The sequence below is a fragment of the Oenanthe melanoleuca genome, chromosome 8, assembly GCF_029582105.1.
Source record: "Oenanthe melanoleuca isolate GR-GAL-2019-014 chromosome 8, OMel1.0, whole genome shotgun sequence".
Taxonomy (NCBI): domain Eukaryota; kingdom Metazoa; phylum Chordata; class Aves; order Passeriformes; family Muscicapidae; genus Oenanthe; species Oenanthe melanoleuca.
The window spans coordinates 23031787-23048679 of NC_079342.1; the positions used below are offsets into that span (position 1 = coordinate 23031787).

Consider the following 16893-nt stretch of genomic DNA (forward strand, 5'->3'; position numbering starts at 1 on the left):
TATTAGGGACCTGTTTTTGCTGACTTTGTGAAGCGTTGCTGTATAGACTGTAGTGCATGTCCACGGAATATAATGGGGGGTGGGGGAGTGGCTGTGCTAAATGCTTTAAAGTTACTGGGGAAACTTCTAGATTAGTGCCAGCATCCCTCCTGGGGAGAGCTGAGGGGAGGGATAGTCCCTTAAGCAAGAGAGGTGGTGTGAAGCTGAGCAGTCTGTCTAGGAGCTGTCACTTTGTCTCCAGTTCTTTTGAAAAGCGTGGGAGAATGTGAAGCTTTTATTTTCATGTTGTAGTGAATTCCCTGAATATTTATGTTCTTTAAATATTATATATATAATGTAGCTGTTTGATTAAACCATTGATTGCACTGTGACTCTTTAGTGCTATAAACTATTTTATTTTCAAAATGCCATTACTCTTCCCCTTTTAAAGCCATGTTCTTTTGTAAGTACATAATGTGTGTTACGTACGGGTAAGCCTAATATCCAACTAAAGTATCTCCTGTCCAACTAAAGTCCCACTGAAATGCTCAAATTGACAATAAAAACAAAAAATGTTATCAACAACCTGTTGGGAATTGCAGTGCTGCTTCCTCTTGTGGTTGATAAAGGACCCTCTTTGGGCAGTGTTTGTGTTAGTGCTCCAGCTCAGCTCCACCCGTGGTGGCTGTTACAGTCCCCTGAGAGCAGCTCAGCTCCTGAGCCTTGAGTCAGAAATAGGGGGACACAAAAGGTATCAGCTCTTCCACTGTCCTGTCACTGGAGCTGCTGTTCCAACCAGATCCTGCAGCTTGAGGAAGGGGATGAAAGATTTTCACAGCACTCAGGTTAAACCCAGCAACTTTGGGTGCATTTAACTATTAGGCAGCTTCAGTCAATAGCAGCAGATAGCAACTGTAATGAACCCCTTGAGCTCAGGTGCATTATTTAGAGAGATCAAATTTTGTTCCTTTCCTCTGAAGAGCTTAAACTCCCAGAAAGCTTCCTTTAATTGCAGCTAAACAGGAAACACTCCATGGGTAGGAGGACATGTCCCTTAGGTACTGAGCAGCAAAAGTGACACTGTAATCCTCATACTGGTAAGTGTATCATACTACACATTTTTCTGCCTGTCCTCTGGCACTTATTCTCCAGCCTGCTGTTCAGCTGATGGCCTTGCATTGATTTCCCTCAGGCTTCCAGTAGCTGATCAGTTGTGATTTTCTATTCAGGACAAGCCACTTGCAGAAACACCTTGGTCTAACAAAGATCTGCTGGAGGTCTGTCACTGGTGCCAGGCACTGGGTACTGGCTGCTCCAAGAAGTGACAGGGAATGAGCTGTGACCTCGCCACCACCTCGTGCATTATCCTCACCTACTTCCCACTCTATCTTGCACTGTAGCAGCCAGCCTGGCCATGTGGATGAGTGCAAGGAAGAGCAAGATGTCCCAAGCTCCAGACTGAAACCAACAGTCATGTTCTGTCAGCTAATTATGGCAGGACTGACCCTACCTGGTCAACAGCAGAGACTACTGAATAGGAAGAGAATTCCCAGAGACCTGAGTTACAAACACCCCTTCAGCTGATCCTGGGCAAACCAAGACTGCAACAGCTTCTGTTTATCTGGCAAAGAGCCCAGACTGTACAGACAAATCTGAATTTCACTTTTTCTGCCTCTCCAGACAGTTGCCTTGGCTTGGAAAAGGTATTCAATACCTTTGGCTCCTTAAAAGGAGCTGCACGAGTTATCAAAAGTATTGCCCACAAGGGCAATAAAAGGGCACTTTACTGTAATCAGAACAATCCTTTGCTCCAGGTAACTGACTTTAGGACTGCTTTTATCCTACGAACACTGAAGTATTTTACCTGCAAGCAACACCTTCCAACTCTCAATCCACTTAAAAACCCAAAAAAATGCCACTAGGGAACATAAAATTCCCTCCTTCCATTTAGCTTTCCAATGTGCTCCCAGGTGACCTTTGGAAAAGAACTGTAAAGCACTACATTTTTGAAATTAGAGAAGAGAATAACTCTCCACCAAAGCAATCTGGAATTGAAAAGAGTGGAAGAGGCAGCAACTTCTGGCCTGACAGGAGCATAGGATGTTTTGCATCACCAGGAGTGTATTAGTCATGTTATTTCTATTGTAAAGTTTCAGAGATGGGTAAGGATAACAATCCCTCATACTCTGCTCTTAGATAAACCTAACACTGGGGCTAAGGCTGAACATGAAACTTGTGAGGAACAGCCACCACTGTGACACCTGTTCAAGTGGAATACACAGAGATACCAGAACCAAGTGTGGAGGAAAGAAAGGACAAAGGCAAGCTCATTTGGCTGGAATGCTGCCATGTATTTAAGGAAACCAGAACTGCCAACACCTGGCAGCTTTGCTCGTTCACAGAAGAGATCTTAGCTCAGAGTTACTATTATTTTGACAAGTCACCACAAAACTTCACCTGAACACCCATTGTAGTCCCTTGTACCTTTCTGCAGCACACAACCACTGTAAGCTCTGAGCAGACAACTACCTAGAGTGACTACACAATTCACTACGATTCAGTAACAAATGGAAATTCAGTAGCAGCCGTGTCACCACTCGTTCTGTTCTCCTGGGATCAGCTTCTGCCTGGAGGCAGAACCCTGGAAACTGACCTGAATGCAGAGTAACGTGCAACCTGGAGCTAGAGCTGCACCCAGGCAGGACTGCCTAGCTTTAACTGAGAGGGTATTTTATCCTGTGCTGTTTTCTTACCTTAACATGCCCTCTCTTTGGATCACAGCTGGTCAGGTTTTAGGAATGATGCATTTTAGGAATAGGCTGTTTCAGAATAATCTCTTATTCCAAAATGCTGAACACTTTTGGCCTGGTCTCCTCTTCCAGGATGCTGTGCTGGCAGTAAGGCTTGGACAGACTGGGAAGCAGTCTCCATGCCTCAATGTGAAAAGGAGGTGAACGTAACAGCAGGTAACTCCACAGCCTTCCTACAGTGCTGGTTTTGTGACCACAGCCATGCCGGGATCAGGGCTAAATTCTGCTACCTAAGTCTAAAGTGTCCCTTCAAAGTAAAACAGGCAGCTCAAAATGGTCAAACTCCAGCTTGGGAGGAAGGAGTGGCTTACTGGAACAGGGTGTGCTAGAAGTCTGCAACATCCTGATGAACAAACCATCAGCATTAATCAGCACAGTGAGTGGGGTAGGATTGTGTGAACATGGTGGTGAAGACTCCAGACATATCATCTTCCACTGACTCAGCCTCCTGTACCTTGATTGCTGCAGCAGCTGGAACCTCTTCTCCCACCTGTGTCTCCCCAGGGAGGTGCACAGGACCTTCTGCCTGTGCCCCCACGTAGGTGGGAGTGCTGTACTTCATGAGAATAGTCTTGAACTCTGCCAGGGGCGCGCTGGTGCGGACGCCCATGGGGTCGAAGTGGGTTCGGCTGACGCGGTACCCAGCCTCTGACAGGTAGCTCAGGAACTTGTTCAGCCTGGGGAGAAACGCAGCAAAACCAACCCCCAGCATTCAGAATGGACCTGGTGCTGCCAGGGCTGACTCAGAACAAGCTTGTGCCAGTGTCAGAGCCCACACTTACTTTGGCATGTTCATGCCCTTGATGCTATGCCGGTGGATGTTGTAGTAGAACGGGGGGTGCTTGGCGCTGTGCTCGGCCCGCTGCCGCTTCGCTGTGCCATGCAGCACCTCCTCGCTTTTCCTCTTCCCTGCACCACAACAAAACCCCTCAGCACTCACAGGCACCCCAGGAACGCCTCACACAGCACACAGAAAACAAACAGCAACTTCAGCTGCGTGCCTGCTTTTTGTAAGCTGGTGTTTGCAGAGGTAAAATCTGGCCTGAATTTAATCAACACGCCAGTTGTAACAAGGAAATTAAAGTTGCCTTCATAGAGTATTTGGCATTCTGCTTTTGCCAATAAATATGATTCTGGATAAAGATAAAATAAAATCTGCACTAGATGGGGAAAAAACTCCAGAGTGCAGGACTCTGTTAAATGTAAAAAAAGCTACCAAAGCTACCAAATGCTCTACTTACCATGTACCAAGTAGGATTCTGCAAAAGTATTTGGTGTTCTAATATAGACGCCACACTCTTCTAGAATACAATTAGAAGGCAAAATTAATTCTACTGTAAAGTGGCAAAATGCTTTAATTGCACAGAAGGAAATAATCCAATTATTTGACAATGCATTCAACTCTATGGATACACTGCTGTTAAGTAACTTAGCACAGATCAACATCTCTAAACATTACCACAAAGCCAGTTCCTCTCCATGAACAGGCTGCCCCTTTTACTTACCTTGTTTGTTCTCATCACAAGGATTGTGGATAGAAAAATGTTTGAGAGTTGTGCACTCTGATTCACAAACTAATGTCTTCAGAAGAGGCTGAGCTTCATCCAAGCCATACTTCACAGCCTCCAGGAGCATCCTCCTGAGGAATCCAGTGTTAAAGAGAGATCCTGACCTACAAAATGCAAGAGAAGTCAAAAGTTAAGGCTTCTTAATGGAAGCTGCTCCAAAATTCTCCTGCCCAAATTGATTAGCAATTATGTTACACTGAATGATTTTTTTGCAATGACAGCAACACTGGTGTTGTTAAAAAAAAAATCAAGATCTCAAGAATAGTAATTTTATTTCTGCCCTACGATGTTGAGAAAGTCATTCAACCTCCACAGGAAAGGTACTGTCGATTGCCAACCATTTTTAATACTGATTGGAAATGGCTAAAATACCTAAAAAAATTTATTCTTCTTTCTACAAATACTAATTAACAAGCAATGTAGTATTTGTTACCTCAGCACATGTAATGATTTATTCAATAAATTCTCCACAAGTATAGAGTAACAAGAGTTACTTAATATTTGGCAATTAGAGGAACACAGAGGCAAGGTTCTCCTGTGCAGGACATACTCCATAAATGCACTAAATGTGAAATTTAAAAGGTGTTATTAGTTATTAATTGGTTTGAATGAAAGGAAAACTGAATACCCCCACTAAATTCAAATCCACACTCGGTTTCCTAAGCTCCTCCTGATTGCTGTATCTCCTTTTGTAGCGCTAAAATAAAAATTGTTATGGTACGAACAGCTGAGCTTCAGAGCTCCTGGACCCACAGTGACCCTCTAAATGTGTCCTGTGATGTGAACTTACCAGAGAGGACCAAGAAGCACTGCTGTCTTCCCAGGCATGCTGCCATGGCAGTCACAGGGCAGCTGCTGGTAAGGGTTTTCTGCAGCAGAAAAACAACATTTAAAATGTTTGGAAATAGCCAGCCATGCCTGTGCTACTGAACAGACAGAGGGATACAGTGGGAGCTCACTTCAGTGAGGAATTTGGAAGGGCAACAGCACAAGTGTGACACTATTTTAGCTTCTGCCAAGCAACTCATTTATTTATAACAATAGTGAGTTTATTTTTAATAACAGTGAGATTTAGTGATGGATGACTTGATTTGTAAGCAGTGTGAAAACCCTGAAGAAAAAAAAAAGCAACATAATTTCCCTGTTTCTTTCAAGTAACAAGGAAAATATCTGCCTTCCTACCATTACATAAGCAACTGTGCAGATTAACAGTAAGTGCCAACTAAAACATCATAAACATCAGCTAATCATGTGCAAAAGACAGTCCACCTACAAGTCTTGTAAGCCCTGTGCAACTAAGGCATTAAGCAAATAATTAATTTACAAATTAAGATCTCTACCATAACACTGTACTCAGCTACTCATCCCCATCCTTAAAACTTTTATCTAATTTTTTAAGAACTTTTTAATACCAGGCTCATTGCATGTTCATGCATCTGACGCTGAGCAGGCCAAAGACACCATGAGTTAACAGCAAGCTATCCAAGAGCCTCTAACTTGGAAAAAAAGCATCTCCAGGAGTGTAATTTTTGTCTCCTGCCTCTGCTAACCTATCTGTAGACAGCTCATTAACAACAGCAGAGGGTAATAAGACTGCTCAGTCCACTGCATTGTAAGGAACTGAAATGTAGCAGAAAAGCAATCTGACGCCAAAAGCTATCCAGCTGCTGCTGTCTGGAGGAACCCAGTAATATCAAATGCTACCCCACAACTAGGGCTTTTCCTGAAGTGGCAGATCCATGGACATACCAGGCATCCTAGCAGCTCCAGCAGGCTGAGAGGATGCTCTGTGTAGAAACAAATCTCAGAATGGTTTGGGCTGGAAGGGACCTTAAAGCCCACCAAGTGCCACCCCTGCCATGGGCAGGGATATCTTCCACTATCCCAGGCTGCTCCAAGACCTGTCCAACCCAGCCTTGGACACCTCCTGGGATGGGACAGCTACAACCTGAGCAATTTGTGCCACAAATCCAGTCCATTTATGGGACAACTGATCCAGCCTATGACCATGAAGGACAGTGCCCTTTCCTCACATATACCACTCACTGTTACATAAAAGGAAATTGCTACTAATGGGATGTAAATATAAACAAGGCAGAGAACAGAGAGACAAAGTGCAAAAGAAAAGCCATTTACCTTCCATCATATTGCCCTCTTTCTGAAAAACCCTCTCTTCACACCACTGGCAGTGGATGAGGTACCGGACCTTCCTTGCTGAATCATCCGCAGGGGTTGGGCCCCGCAGAACTCTGACCACCACCAGAACAAAGTGTTCCAGGGCCACTGCCAGCAGCACTTCAATGCCTTTGTTACAGCGAGCTGCAGCTCTGGGGAGAAACACACACACAAACCTAATTGTACAGAATTCAGCAGGCAAGCACTGCCATGGACACCTGAACCTGCTGTGTGGTTCTTGAGCTCATCCACTTCCTAGAGAGAGGTACTGAAGATTTGAGAGATCAGGAGGAAGTGTTCTTTCTGACGTGCCTCATCTCATGTCCTTCCTGGCAGGCCAAGCAAATCCAATTTTACTTCTTTTTATCACAGCTAGAAATAGCTGCCACCTGCATCATCACATGTGCAGGGAGAAGAAAGGGAAATCTAAACGTGCTCAGGTCAGCATTTGTGCTCTGGCATTCTCAAAACCTCTAGAGATTTCATTTCCTCCTCATCTTTCCCAAGCAGCTGTCCCATCCTCTTGCCTGTACCTCTCCTCTCCAATTAGGTTTTAGGTCTTCATTTATTTAATGGACTGAGAGTATCTACATGCACATAACTGATTTCAAAAGTCAGTAATCAATCCATCTTTTGAACCTCAAGTATGAGGATCTGCAATGAACATCAGGTTCCACTGAAGCAAGTGTAACTAGATGCTTAGCTAGAAGCCATTCATGCAGTTTATTTTGTATTTAGGAAGTCCTAGGGAGCTCTAAAATGGCAAAATTGATAGAGAAATAGAAGAGTTTGCAAGTCTAGGTGTTTTTTTTTTCCCACATTACTATCCCACCCCCCTACCCTACTGATGCATTTTCATCTTGCCCAGTCTCTATTTCTAATAATTACCTAGTAATTTTTAGCCTAATTGGAAATGTTTCAGCAATACCTTGTGACAGCAGCAATTACAATCCTGGCTGCCAGCTCCTTGTAGTACTCTGTTCTGACAATATTGCAGCCATAGTGACGCTGGGCCACGTGCTGAGCCTTGGCATAGAGGGAGCTGATGTCTGTGGATGTCAGTGACACAATCCCAAGGTTTCTCACATTTCTAAAGGCAGAGTCCAGGTAATTCACAGAAGTTCCAAAGGGGTCCAAATGGCTGAAAAGAAAGGATGTACCAATGAGTGTCTATAAATGCTCCAGAGTCTGGCTTTACACTGAGGAAAACACTGTTTTATAACCTTCACCTATGATCACATTTGAAACAGAAAGAAGGAACAGGACTAAAATTTCCAGCACTACTTAGATCTGTAAGTTAGTCATTAATAACACAAAAAAAATCCCATCACTTATTCTGATATCTGTATAGGGTTTGAATGTATGCATCTATATACCCAACCTGGAAGAATCAGCCTGCTTTAATTCAAAGTTAATATGCTGCAAAATGGATAAAAACAAGAGATGCAACAAACAGCATTTTAAACTAAAAGAAGTTTTAAAAAAAAACCCAAAACATATTTGCTTTTTCCCTTCAACAAACAATGTGAAGTTATAAAAATAACCCAGCCTGGGTTAAAATTTTCATGTATATTTATAATCCATTGTAATCATTAGAAAGACTAATGTTTTTCCAGCACTTTCTAAAACATTTAAAATTACAGTTCTGTCCCCACATAATTTATGCAACGAAATTACATTTCAAGTGACTGTTGGTTGATGCTTTTATCATTCCAACTTTTTGAAATAATCATATACTGAGAAGTGGGGTGTAACATTACCAAACAAAAAAACCTGACAGAAAAATTCAACACTTACATAAAATCAAATGATCTCAAATGCATGATAACATTGGCATCCATTTTTGTCACCTCAATGGTGTCACTGTTTTCTTCTCCATTCCCCACAGTTTCATCATCATCTTCTTCCTTAATGTTCAGTTTCACTTTCATTTTGTTTAAATGACAATTTTCTTTAATCATTGCCACAGAATTTTCATTACAATCATTAATTGTAACTTTCACAGAACTTCTGAGGTGCTTTGCCCACTGCAATCCCATGATACCTGAGGAAAAACAGAATTTAAGGACATTAGGACAACTGATTTTAAGTAGACCACTGGACTTCAGTATTATTTGCAGCCCTTTAAAAAGCCTTAATACAGCTTTTGACAGCTGTCTTTTTGTATGGGAACTCATGACTCCCTACCTATAAAATTCTTGTGTACTTCACACTATTTTTGAGTATGTGATGTCAGTTATGAATGTCTGCTGTTTCCTGCTATTGGACATTAAGCAAAATATTAAAGAAATGGACTTTACCAGTGGCACCAAAAGCATCCAAACATTCAATGGGTTTGCGCTCCTCAGCAAGCACGGCCAGTGCACAGAATATCAACTGCCTGCAAGATAAAAAACAGCCAGGGTCTGTAAGCTGAGAGAACATTTTTACTTCCTTTTCCTAATCTATTTCCCTTTAACCTATTACTTACTGGAATAGAGGAATGTTTAAGCTGAACTCCACCTTTTACAGGGAAGAACTGTAAATCAAAAACCTCAGCTATGCTGGAAAGTTGAATTCTACAGCTGAATATTCTTAAGGTAAGATTTAATAATTACAGTATAATAATTAATTACTTCAGAAATGACACTATTTCACATATAATGTTCTTGGGTGTAAATATTATTTGTCAAGAAGTTTTCTGACGAGAAACTCCTTTCTCCTACCCTCTGAACAGAAGTTTCGCTTTTCAAAACACTCATTTTTCACTACAAACTCTCCACCCCTCTGATGCATCCTCCTACTCCCTGCTCTCTCACCTGTTGAGTTTCATTTTAGGATTAAAATAGGAATCTGTTTTCTGGGGCGTGGAGTGGTTGGGAAGAACCTGCACATCTGTGGCTGACTCTTTCACCACTTCACAAGACGACTTGGGAGCACGAACTGAAACAAGTAATTGAGGCAGAAGGAAAGAATCAGTGACAACTGGAATTAGTATTAAAACAGTTGGTAAATTACACTGAAAATCTGCTTCCATAAAGCAAGAAGTGTGGGTTATGCTGCAATCCAACCAGCACATGGACCAGTTTACAAGGATGGGGGCAAGCAGGCAACAATTCATCTTCTGATCTCAAAAGTGGCAAATAAGGATCATGCTCTACCACAATTTTTTTCTCATACAACATCAGATTCATTGCTCAGTTGGGCTTGTATGCATCTACTCCAGTTTAAGAAATCCAGCCTCTGAGCCTGAGGCTTAGCACATTTGTTTTGCAAGTTTAAACACAAGACATTGCTAATTAATTAAAAGCCTGTTAACATAGTCCTGAATGTGTCTCAATGAACTGCAAAAATCCCTGAAAATCCTTGATCTGTTTTAAGTTACTGAACAGCCCCACGAAATGTGCATAAACAGCAAAAGAACATGGACAATTCCAGCATCAGAGCTCTGTGTAAACAGTCTGTGGCAAAACAAACTTTCAGATCTGACAGCTGTAAGCACAGGCTGCCATTCCTCTGAGCAATTCATCCCCAATCTAAAAGGTACCTAGGAACAATTGGGAAAAATTTGTATCAACTGGATACCTTCCAGTGCTCACCCTGCCTCTCAAACACACACATGGTGTATCTGCTCCACCTTCAGGGGCCCCAAGAGCAGCCAAGTGCCTACATAACACAAAAACTCGGGATTTCTCCTCTCCCCATGAGGAAAAATCACCTCATGCATTTTGTTAAAAAATGCTAAATGGGCCATTCTTTACTCACAGCTCTCAAAGGAAGCACACAGTGATCAATGTATTTCACAGCACAAAATCTAATAAGATATGGAATATGGTACTACTACCAGACATGCAAACTGATGCTCAGGCATTAAATTACTTGCATTCCAATTATTTAAAATGTTTTTAATGTAGTTTATCCAAGTTTAGGAACCAAAGTCTCATTCTGGACAAAGTTAGGTAGGATTGTAATTTACTGAAGAACTACTGACACCTCTATCATGACTTTCTGGGACTAAAAAATATCCCCTTGTTTTGGGAACCCAGGCTGGTGCAGTCTAGATAAAAAGCAGACGGTTTGCAGAAAGATTTACTCCAGACTTGTTTTTCTGTGGATGCCATGTCCCTCACTCTTTTGGAGTCACACAAGCTGGTACTTACAACATTAAGGGTGAGGGGAAGACTAGTTATCTCAGTAACAACACAGGAACTGGTCAATGCAAGATTAAATTACAGCTCTACAACACTTCTGATGAAACAAAAGTTCTGAAATATTAAGGGCAGATTTTTCATTAGAAAGGCTAACTGTTTTTGTATTTTTCCTGTGTCTGCCACCCTTTATCACAGTTACTGCACATGGTATGACAGAAAAAAACAGTGTTTATGTCAGCCAGAGCTCACCTGTGATAAACCTTGACTCAGTCTCCCCTTTATTCACATGACGATTAATGTGACCGATCATGTCAGTTCTTCGTACTATAGTCGCTGAGCAGATGATACAGTGGTAATGAGCTCCCATCTTTGACAATGTCTGTAAAACAGTCTTTTATGTAGTTTCAGAATGCATAAAACATGGTGGAAGTAGAATGAACACAGGCATGTGAGAAGTCATCTGTCTGTTACCTCTAGACCACTCAAAATATCTGTAATCTACAGCCAGAACTGATCTAGGCAGCTCCCCCCACAATGAGAGGAGTACAACCACATGCAAGGTTCTATCACACATCCTGGACCAACAAGCTTCTGGCAGCACACACAGAGAAGCAAGATGTGTTTGGCAGCTAAACAGATCTCAGAAGCTCCCCTCAGTCACCCACTTCCCCCACTTTGTACAGTAACAAGAATTTCTGTCATTCAGCATTTTTACCTGGTCTCCAATGAGGTTGGGTTTTACTGGCCGACAGGATAAGTGACAGATGCACATTCTGTACCCTGGAAAACAAACACCATCCCAGAACAGTAAATGAACAGCATGCCTGTGGCCTGCTCTCACTTCAGATTTCACAAGACAGCAACAAGAGAACATCACCAATTATCTGGTACATTCATTCTCTGCACAGGGAAATTTACCAGCCAATTATATATTTTAAACTTTAAAATGCAAACAATTTAAAATTTATTGAAATAAGCCTCTGGGCAACTTACAAAACCACACCAAGTCTCCAGTTCAAGAAGTACCTGTGAGTCTTTCATAAAAACATTGTTACCTGGCCAAAACACTTGTGTGAAGACTCCTATAAACATATGTTCCACAGTTAAAGAAAACCAAAATGAGATACCTGATACTCCAGTTGGAGCATCTATAGTTCAGCTTTATTTTGCCCATTTTTCCCACTAACCCACACTTTTAAAAAACACACATTGCTCACTTTATTTTATTTCCTAAACTTCTTGCAGGGAATTTAATGCATCTTACAAGCAGATCACAGAGTTTTTCAATAAACAGTTAAAGCTACTAAATACTGAAACTACATAAAGATTTCAAGTGTTTATCAGAACCAGAATGGACTTTTTATGATCCACCAAAACTGACCACCCATGCATGTCTGATTATTACTAATACATTACTAAAACTTTCATTGAAGTAGTTTTCATTACACACATACTTTACATTTTATTGTAATTTTCAACTGCCAAGCACTTATTGGTGTTTTTCTAAAGAGAAAAATGCACAATTGTAACCATTTTGGCTGGAGAAGAAAAGAGTTATTTCACATTTACATTTTACATCCCACCTCAAAATTCATTTTGTCAAAATATGTTTTTAATTCAGAGCTGGTAACAAAATGCTTAAGCCAAGAGGAATTTTGAAAGATGAAACACAAAACATACCCACAATTTTTCTAGTATTTACTATTCAAATCAAATTGCCATTACCTTCAAATTCAACAGAAACCTTCCAGTGCAAATTCTGCAAGTGACGATGGAGTTTGTGGCTATAGCAAGCTTTGAATTTCTCCTCAGGACACAATGGACAAGGCTTCCTTTCACCTGAAAATACAATTTAAAACTATGAGAAACATGAAATGCAGTTACCACTTGTGTTAGCTGAGATGCAGACCAAGTAAAAAAAGGCTGAAGGCAAAATCAACAAGAGTTAGAGATTAAATCCTCAGAGAACATCCTATTTCATGCACAAACTTCACATTTATGGGTTTCCTCTTTCTGCCCCATAGAATATAGACCAAAATCACTGTAACTTTAAAACTCATTAACTTATACAACCTTTGGGTTTTGGTTTCTAGTATTTTTTCACTCCAGCAAGATGAGGCTAATGAAGCTTCTGAGAAATACTGAGGAACAACAGAATTTTACAGATGACATGCAAAGACTTGAAATGTTTAAAACACACCAAACCAAAAGCCCAAACAAATCAGGAGGTTAGAATAAGACTTTGTTGTTTCAACTCCTGGATCTTTTGGACAAAGCAAGCAGCTGATATCTATTTAAGCTGGAAAAAAAGGCAATGTACCCTACATAAATTAATTTTGAAAAATATAAAATAGTTATTGGAAATCCTACCTATGAGACACAAAAAACAAATGCAAGGCTGTGCAATATAGGTATTGAATCCCTAGAAGTACTAACCTAAATAAAAACTAGCTGAATGTCAAATAACCACTCAGGCAGAATTTAGCAGAACAAGAGAATAAATCATAAAACTCTTTTTTACAAAACCCCTCATCTTTAAACATGATAAGTATATGTAGTGTGTTAAAGACAAAAACTAAAGGAAAATGTAAATACCTGTAACACAAAGATCTGTGTTCTGGGACACTGTGGTGGGAAACTCACCTTCACTCAAGTCAGCCAGTTTCTCTAGATCAGCAAGCTGTCTCTGAATTGAAATATGTTTGTCTAAAAAAACCCAAAAATATTTAGAAGTTAAAACACTCTTAGTTTAAAAATTGCTTGTAGTTTACTGCTAGTTTTCTATGTAACATTTCAAATCTAGCACTGTTAGAGAATGACTGCAGTAGCAATTGGAATACTTGTTTTTGTCCATTTACTTCCATGGCAGCAGGAATGACTGCAAAAATTATCCTCAGAATAGCTATTTAATAAGATCCATATGTTTTTATATATTCCTACTTCCTTTCAATACTGACACACAAACTTTCTAAGATAGAAAAACTCTCATTAGAAAAAAAGAAACAGCTGAAAAGATCGAGTTACATTCCCTTCACACCTGGTTTTACTGCTCAGCATTGTTAGTGAATGCAAATCATGCACCAAAGCAGTGCAAAAACATCATATGAACAGACTGGCAAAACTAAATATCAACTATAGTGGACCAAATTTAAGAACAATTATTCACTGTGGAGCCAGGAAACATTAAATTCTACCTTTTTTTTTCTTTCCATTAGTACACAGCTTTACCTTTAAATCTACCATGTGACTTTTCAACTTATCCATCCAGAAAACCAGCCCACTGTAACACAGATTCTGCAGCAACTTTAAGCTTTACAATGTTTTTACAAGGACAAGTCTTCATGTTTTCCTATGCCAGACAAACCAGCTGATCCACATGGTCAGGATACAGAGGTGAGTTTCACACACTTCCTTTACCTTTCCTCCCTAGTATTTCTACTTTTCCTCCAGCACATGACATAAATATTAAGAGTTTATTAGCAAACCTCTTGGGTAATCAGATGATACATCCAAAATGTTGCTATCAGATTCCCTTGGGTGTTCTTCCTCTGCTCCTTTTTCTTCAGCTTTCAATTCTGGCTCAGGAATTTTCACATCAATGTTGTTGCTTTTCACTTCTTCGGAGATCACCAAACCATCTTAAAACCAAACACAAACACAGTAAATGTCACTGATGTAACTGAAATATACAAGCATTTTCATTTGTTTCCAATAATCTGGTGCTGACTACAAGCATGAAGGAGGAAAAAAATGACGTAGGAGAATAGTATGAGATGAATTTTCACTTCAATTATCCTTGGAAACCACTGTGGAATGACATCAACCTGGACAGCTGAAACTATTCATACACTGGCACCAGATGTTTAAGGTGAACAAAAGAACATTTACACATTATTTTCTAGCAGGATGCTCTGAAGTAAAGCAAAGCAGGCAAGGAGGTGCTCCAAATTCTCCTGACAATTTACTGTCAGCTAAAAAAGTCTGATAACAGTTTAGAACAGTACAGTTCATGATTCAAACAATACAAAAGGGACTAAGGCAGGAATTTGTTATCAGCAGAGGCAGTGAAGAGGGTAAGTACTGGTGCCATCAGCATTTGCAAAAGAATTACTCCCTGGGGCAGTACCTGATGGGCCTGCTGAAATACTTGAAATATTCCAAGCATTTAAAGAGGCTGAGAGATGGGGCAATAAAACGATGAGAATAGCCAAACCCAGGGAAAATAACTGAATGAAGAGGTAGAATTCCCCAGAAGATGTGATCCTGTGGCCAACCCCTCTCCAAGGAATGTGAGGAAGCACTAGGAAAGGATTCAGAACCCACATAAATCTATAAATATTGTCCTCCTCCCAGCAAGATTCCAGGGGACAGGTGGGACTAGTGAAATTTCAACAAGAAATAAAACTCTGGCATCACTTTGCAACTACCAAGAAGCAACAGAGCAGGCCAAGGCTTTTGGATGGGACAGACAGGAGGAGCAGATGGAGCACAAAAGACAACCACACAGTGTCTATCCCAACACAGAAACTGGGATGCACCTCATAGAGAAAATATAGACCTACAAACTGGTTTGTGCTGGAAGTTATTTCCAGAAGATGTAGGAATGTATGGTTATTATCTGGATGCAGCAGGGAGCAACCTGGGATAGTGGAAGATGGACTTTAAGGACCCTTGCAACTGAAACCATTCCATGATTCTCTTTATTCTGCTGGTCTTCCCCATCCACCAATTCCTGACCACAACTTCAGACAGGCTGGAAGGATCTTACAGCAGCTCTTCAGATTCCCCTAGGCAACTTTTGTTTGTTTTCTTTTAAACATTGCTGTTGGGTTCAAATATTTCTTATTATGAAACTCAACAGAAAGAGAAAATTGATGGAATACCTCAAGACAGGCGTTCAAGAAACTGAAAAACAGAAGCAGAAAGTAAAATTATTCTGCCTACCTTAAAATCTATCAGGAGGTGCATTGCTACCCAGATTGTTGCTGTGCTCCTCACAGACCTGTTTTAAGCTGGCAACTCACCTAAGAAAGATTTGCATGGAGCCTACTGCTTTATTAAAAATTGCAGGATTCCTGGTGATAGTTTCTACATGCTTTATTAATATAAAGATAGAAAGAAAACGAGCAAGTAAAAGCATGTTTGGTAAGAAATCCCTAGCAGCTATTGATTAGTTGAGGGAAAAGTGGAAACAATTATAAAAATGCATAGTGAGAGCACAGCAGTGACAAAAACCAGCAGGGTTGGACAGTCTGCATCTTCAGAGCACGTGGAGAGGTTAAAATGGTTAAAAGGATAATGTACGCATATATGTAAAAAAAAAAAAAAAACAAAAAAAAAAACTAGTTCATATGTAAATGTACAAGGAGAGAGGTAAACTTTCACACTGAACGATAAAGAAAAGCAGGCTGCTACCGAACCAAGACCTCCGGATTTTTTAAATGCCCACCAGGAATCACTGATTACGCACAAACAGAATAACGCTTCAGAGAGCCTAAAAATACCCTTACACAAGAAAAAGAATTAATTAGAAGAGTCGGTTCACTCGAACCGGGTCGGGCGGGAAGGACCGCGGCGATCCAGCCTCCCTGCTCCGGCAGGCTCGGCTCTGAGCGCACGGTGCAAACGCGTTCAGGTTTAAAATCTGCGAGCGAAGAGCGGCTGAGCCCGCGCGGAGCTTCGGGCTCCCCTCGGGACCTCACAGAATAATAAACGATCACCAAAGACAAAGTATGGTTAGGTTTGGGGAAGAAAGAAGCGACAGGAGCGCGGGTTCGAGCGTAGCGAGGCCGGCGGGCACACGCGTGGCCCCGCACCGCGCTGGGAAAGCGGGAGAACCGGAGCCTGTGCCTCCCAAGGATCCCGGAGCGGGCGGGCGGGGACGGGAAGCGGCCCCGGGGTGCAAATTCAAACCGGCCCGGGGTGTAAATTCAAACCCGCCAGGGCTCCGCATGGCGCCCGCCCGCCCGTGCTCAGCCCCGGCACGGAGGGCCCGGCTCCCCCCGCCCGCCTGCTCCCCGCCCGCTCTCACTGAGCGCCGCCGGCTCGTCGCCGCCTTCGTGGTCATGGTCATCGTCATGGCCGTGGTCATGGCCGTGGTTTTCCTGCTCGTTTTCCTCGTCCTGCCGCTGCCCCAGCGCGGCCTCCGCCGCCTCCAGCGCTGCCATGTTCCCGCCGCGCAGCCCGCACGCCGAGGGCGGCCCGCCCGGCCGGCTCCGCCTACACTTCCCA

General features: G+C 41.8%; 1 protein-coding gene across 2 annotated transcripts; it reads right to left on the reverse strand.

The window, feature by feature from the left end:
* Window positions 1-2305: 2305 nt before the first annotated feature.
* On the reverse strand, window positions 2306-16890 carry TRMT1L (tRNA methyltransferase 1 like). Of its 2 annotated transcripts, none has more exons than XM_056497702.1 (16): window positions 16694-16890; window positions 14148-14300; window positions 13306-13368; window positions 12388-12501; window positions 11378-11442; window positions 10912-11041; window positions 9331-9454; window positions 8833-8912; window positions 8330-8576; window positions 7461-7673; window positions 6494-6684; window positions 5148-5226; window positions 4295-4461; window positions 4031-4090; window positions 3572-3698; window positions 2306-3466 (listed from the first exon to the last, which is right to left on the reverse strand). In XM_056497702.1, exons 1-16 carry the CDS (start codon window positions 16827-16829, stop codon window positions 3154-3156), a joined length of 2262 nt encoding a protein of 753 aa, XP_056353677.1. In that variant the 5' UTR covers window positions 16830-16890; the 3' UTR covers window positions 2306-3153. The 2 variants fall into 2 exon arrangements, with proteins under 2 accessions (XP_056353677.1, XP_056353678.1); XM_056497703.1 differs by lacking the exon at window positions 16694-16890 and adding an exon at window positions 15221-15331.
* Between the last annotated feature and the right edge of the window lie 3 nt (window positions 16891-16893).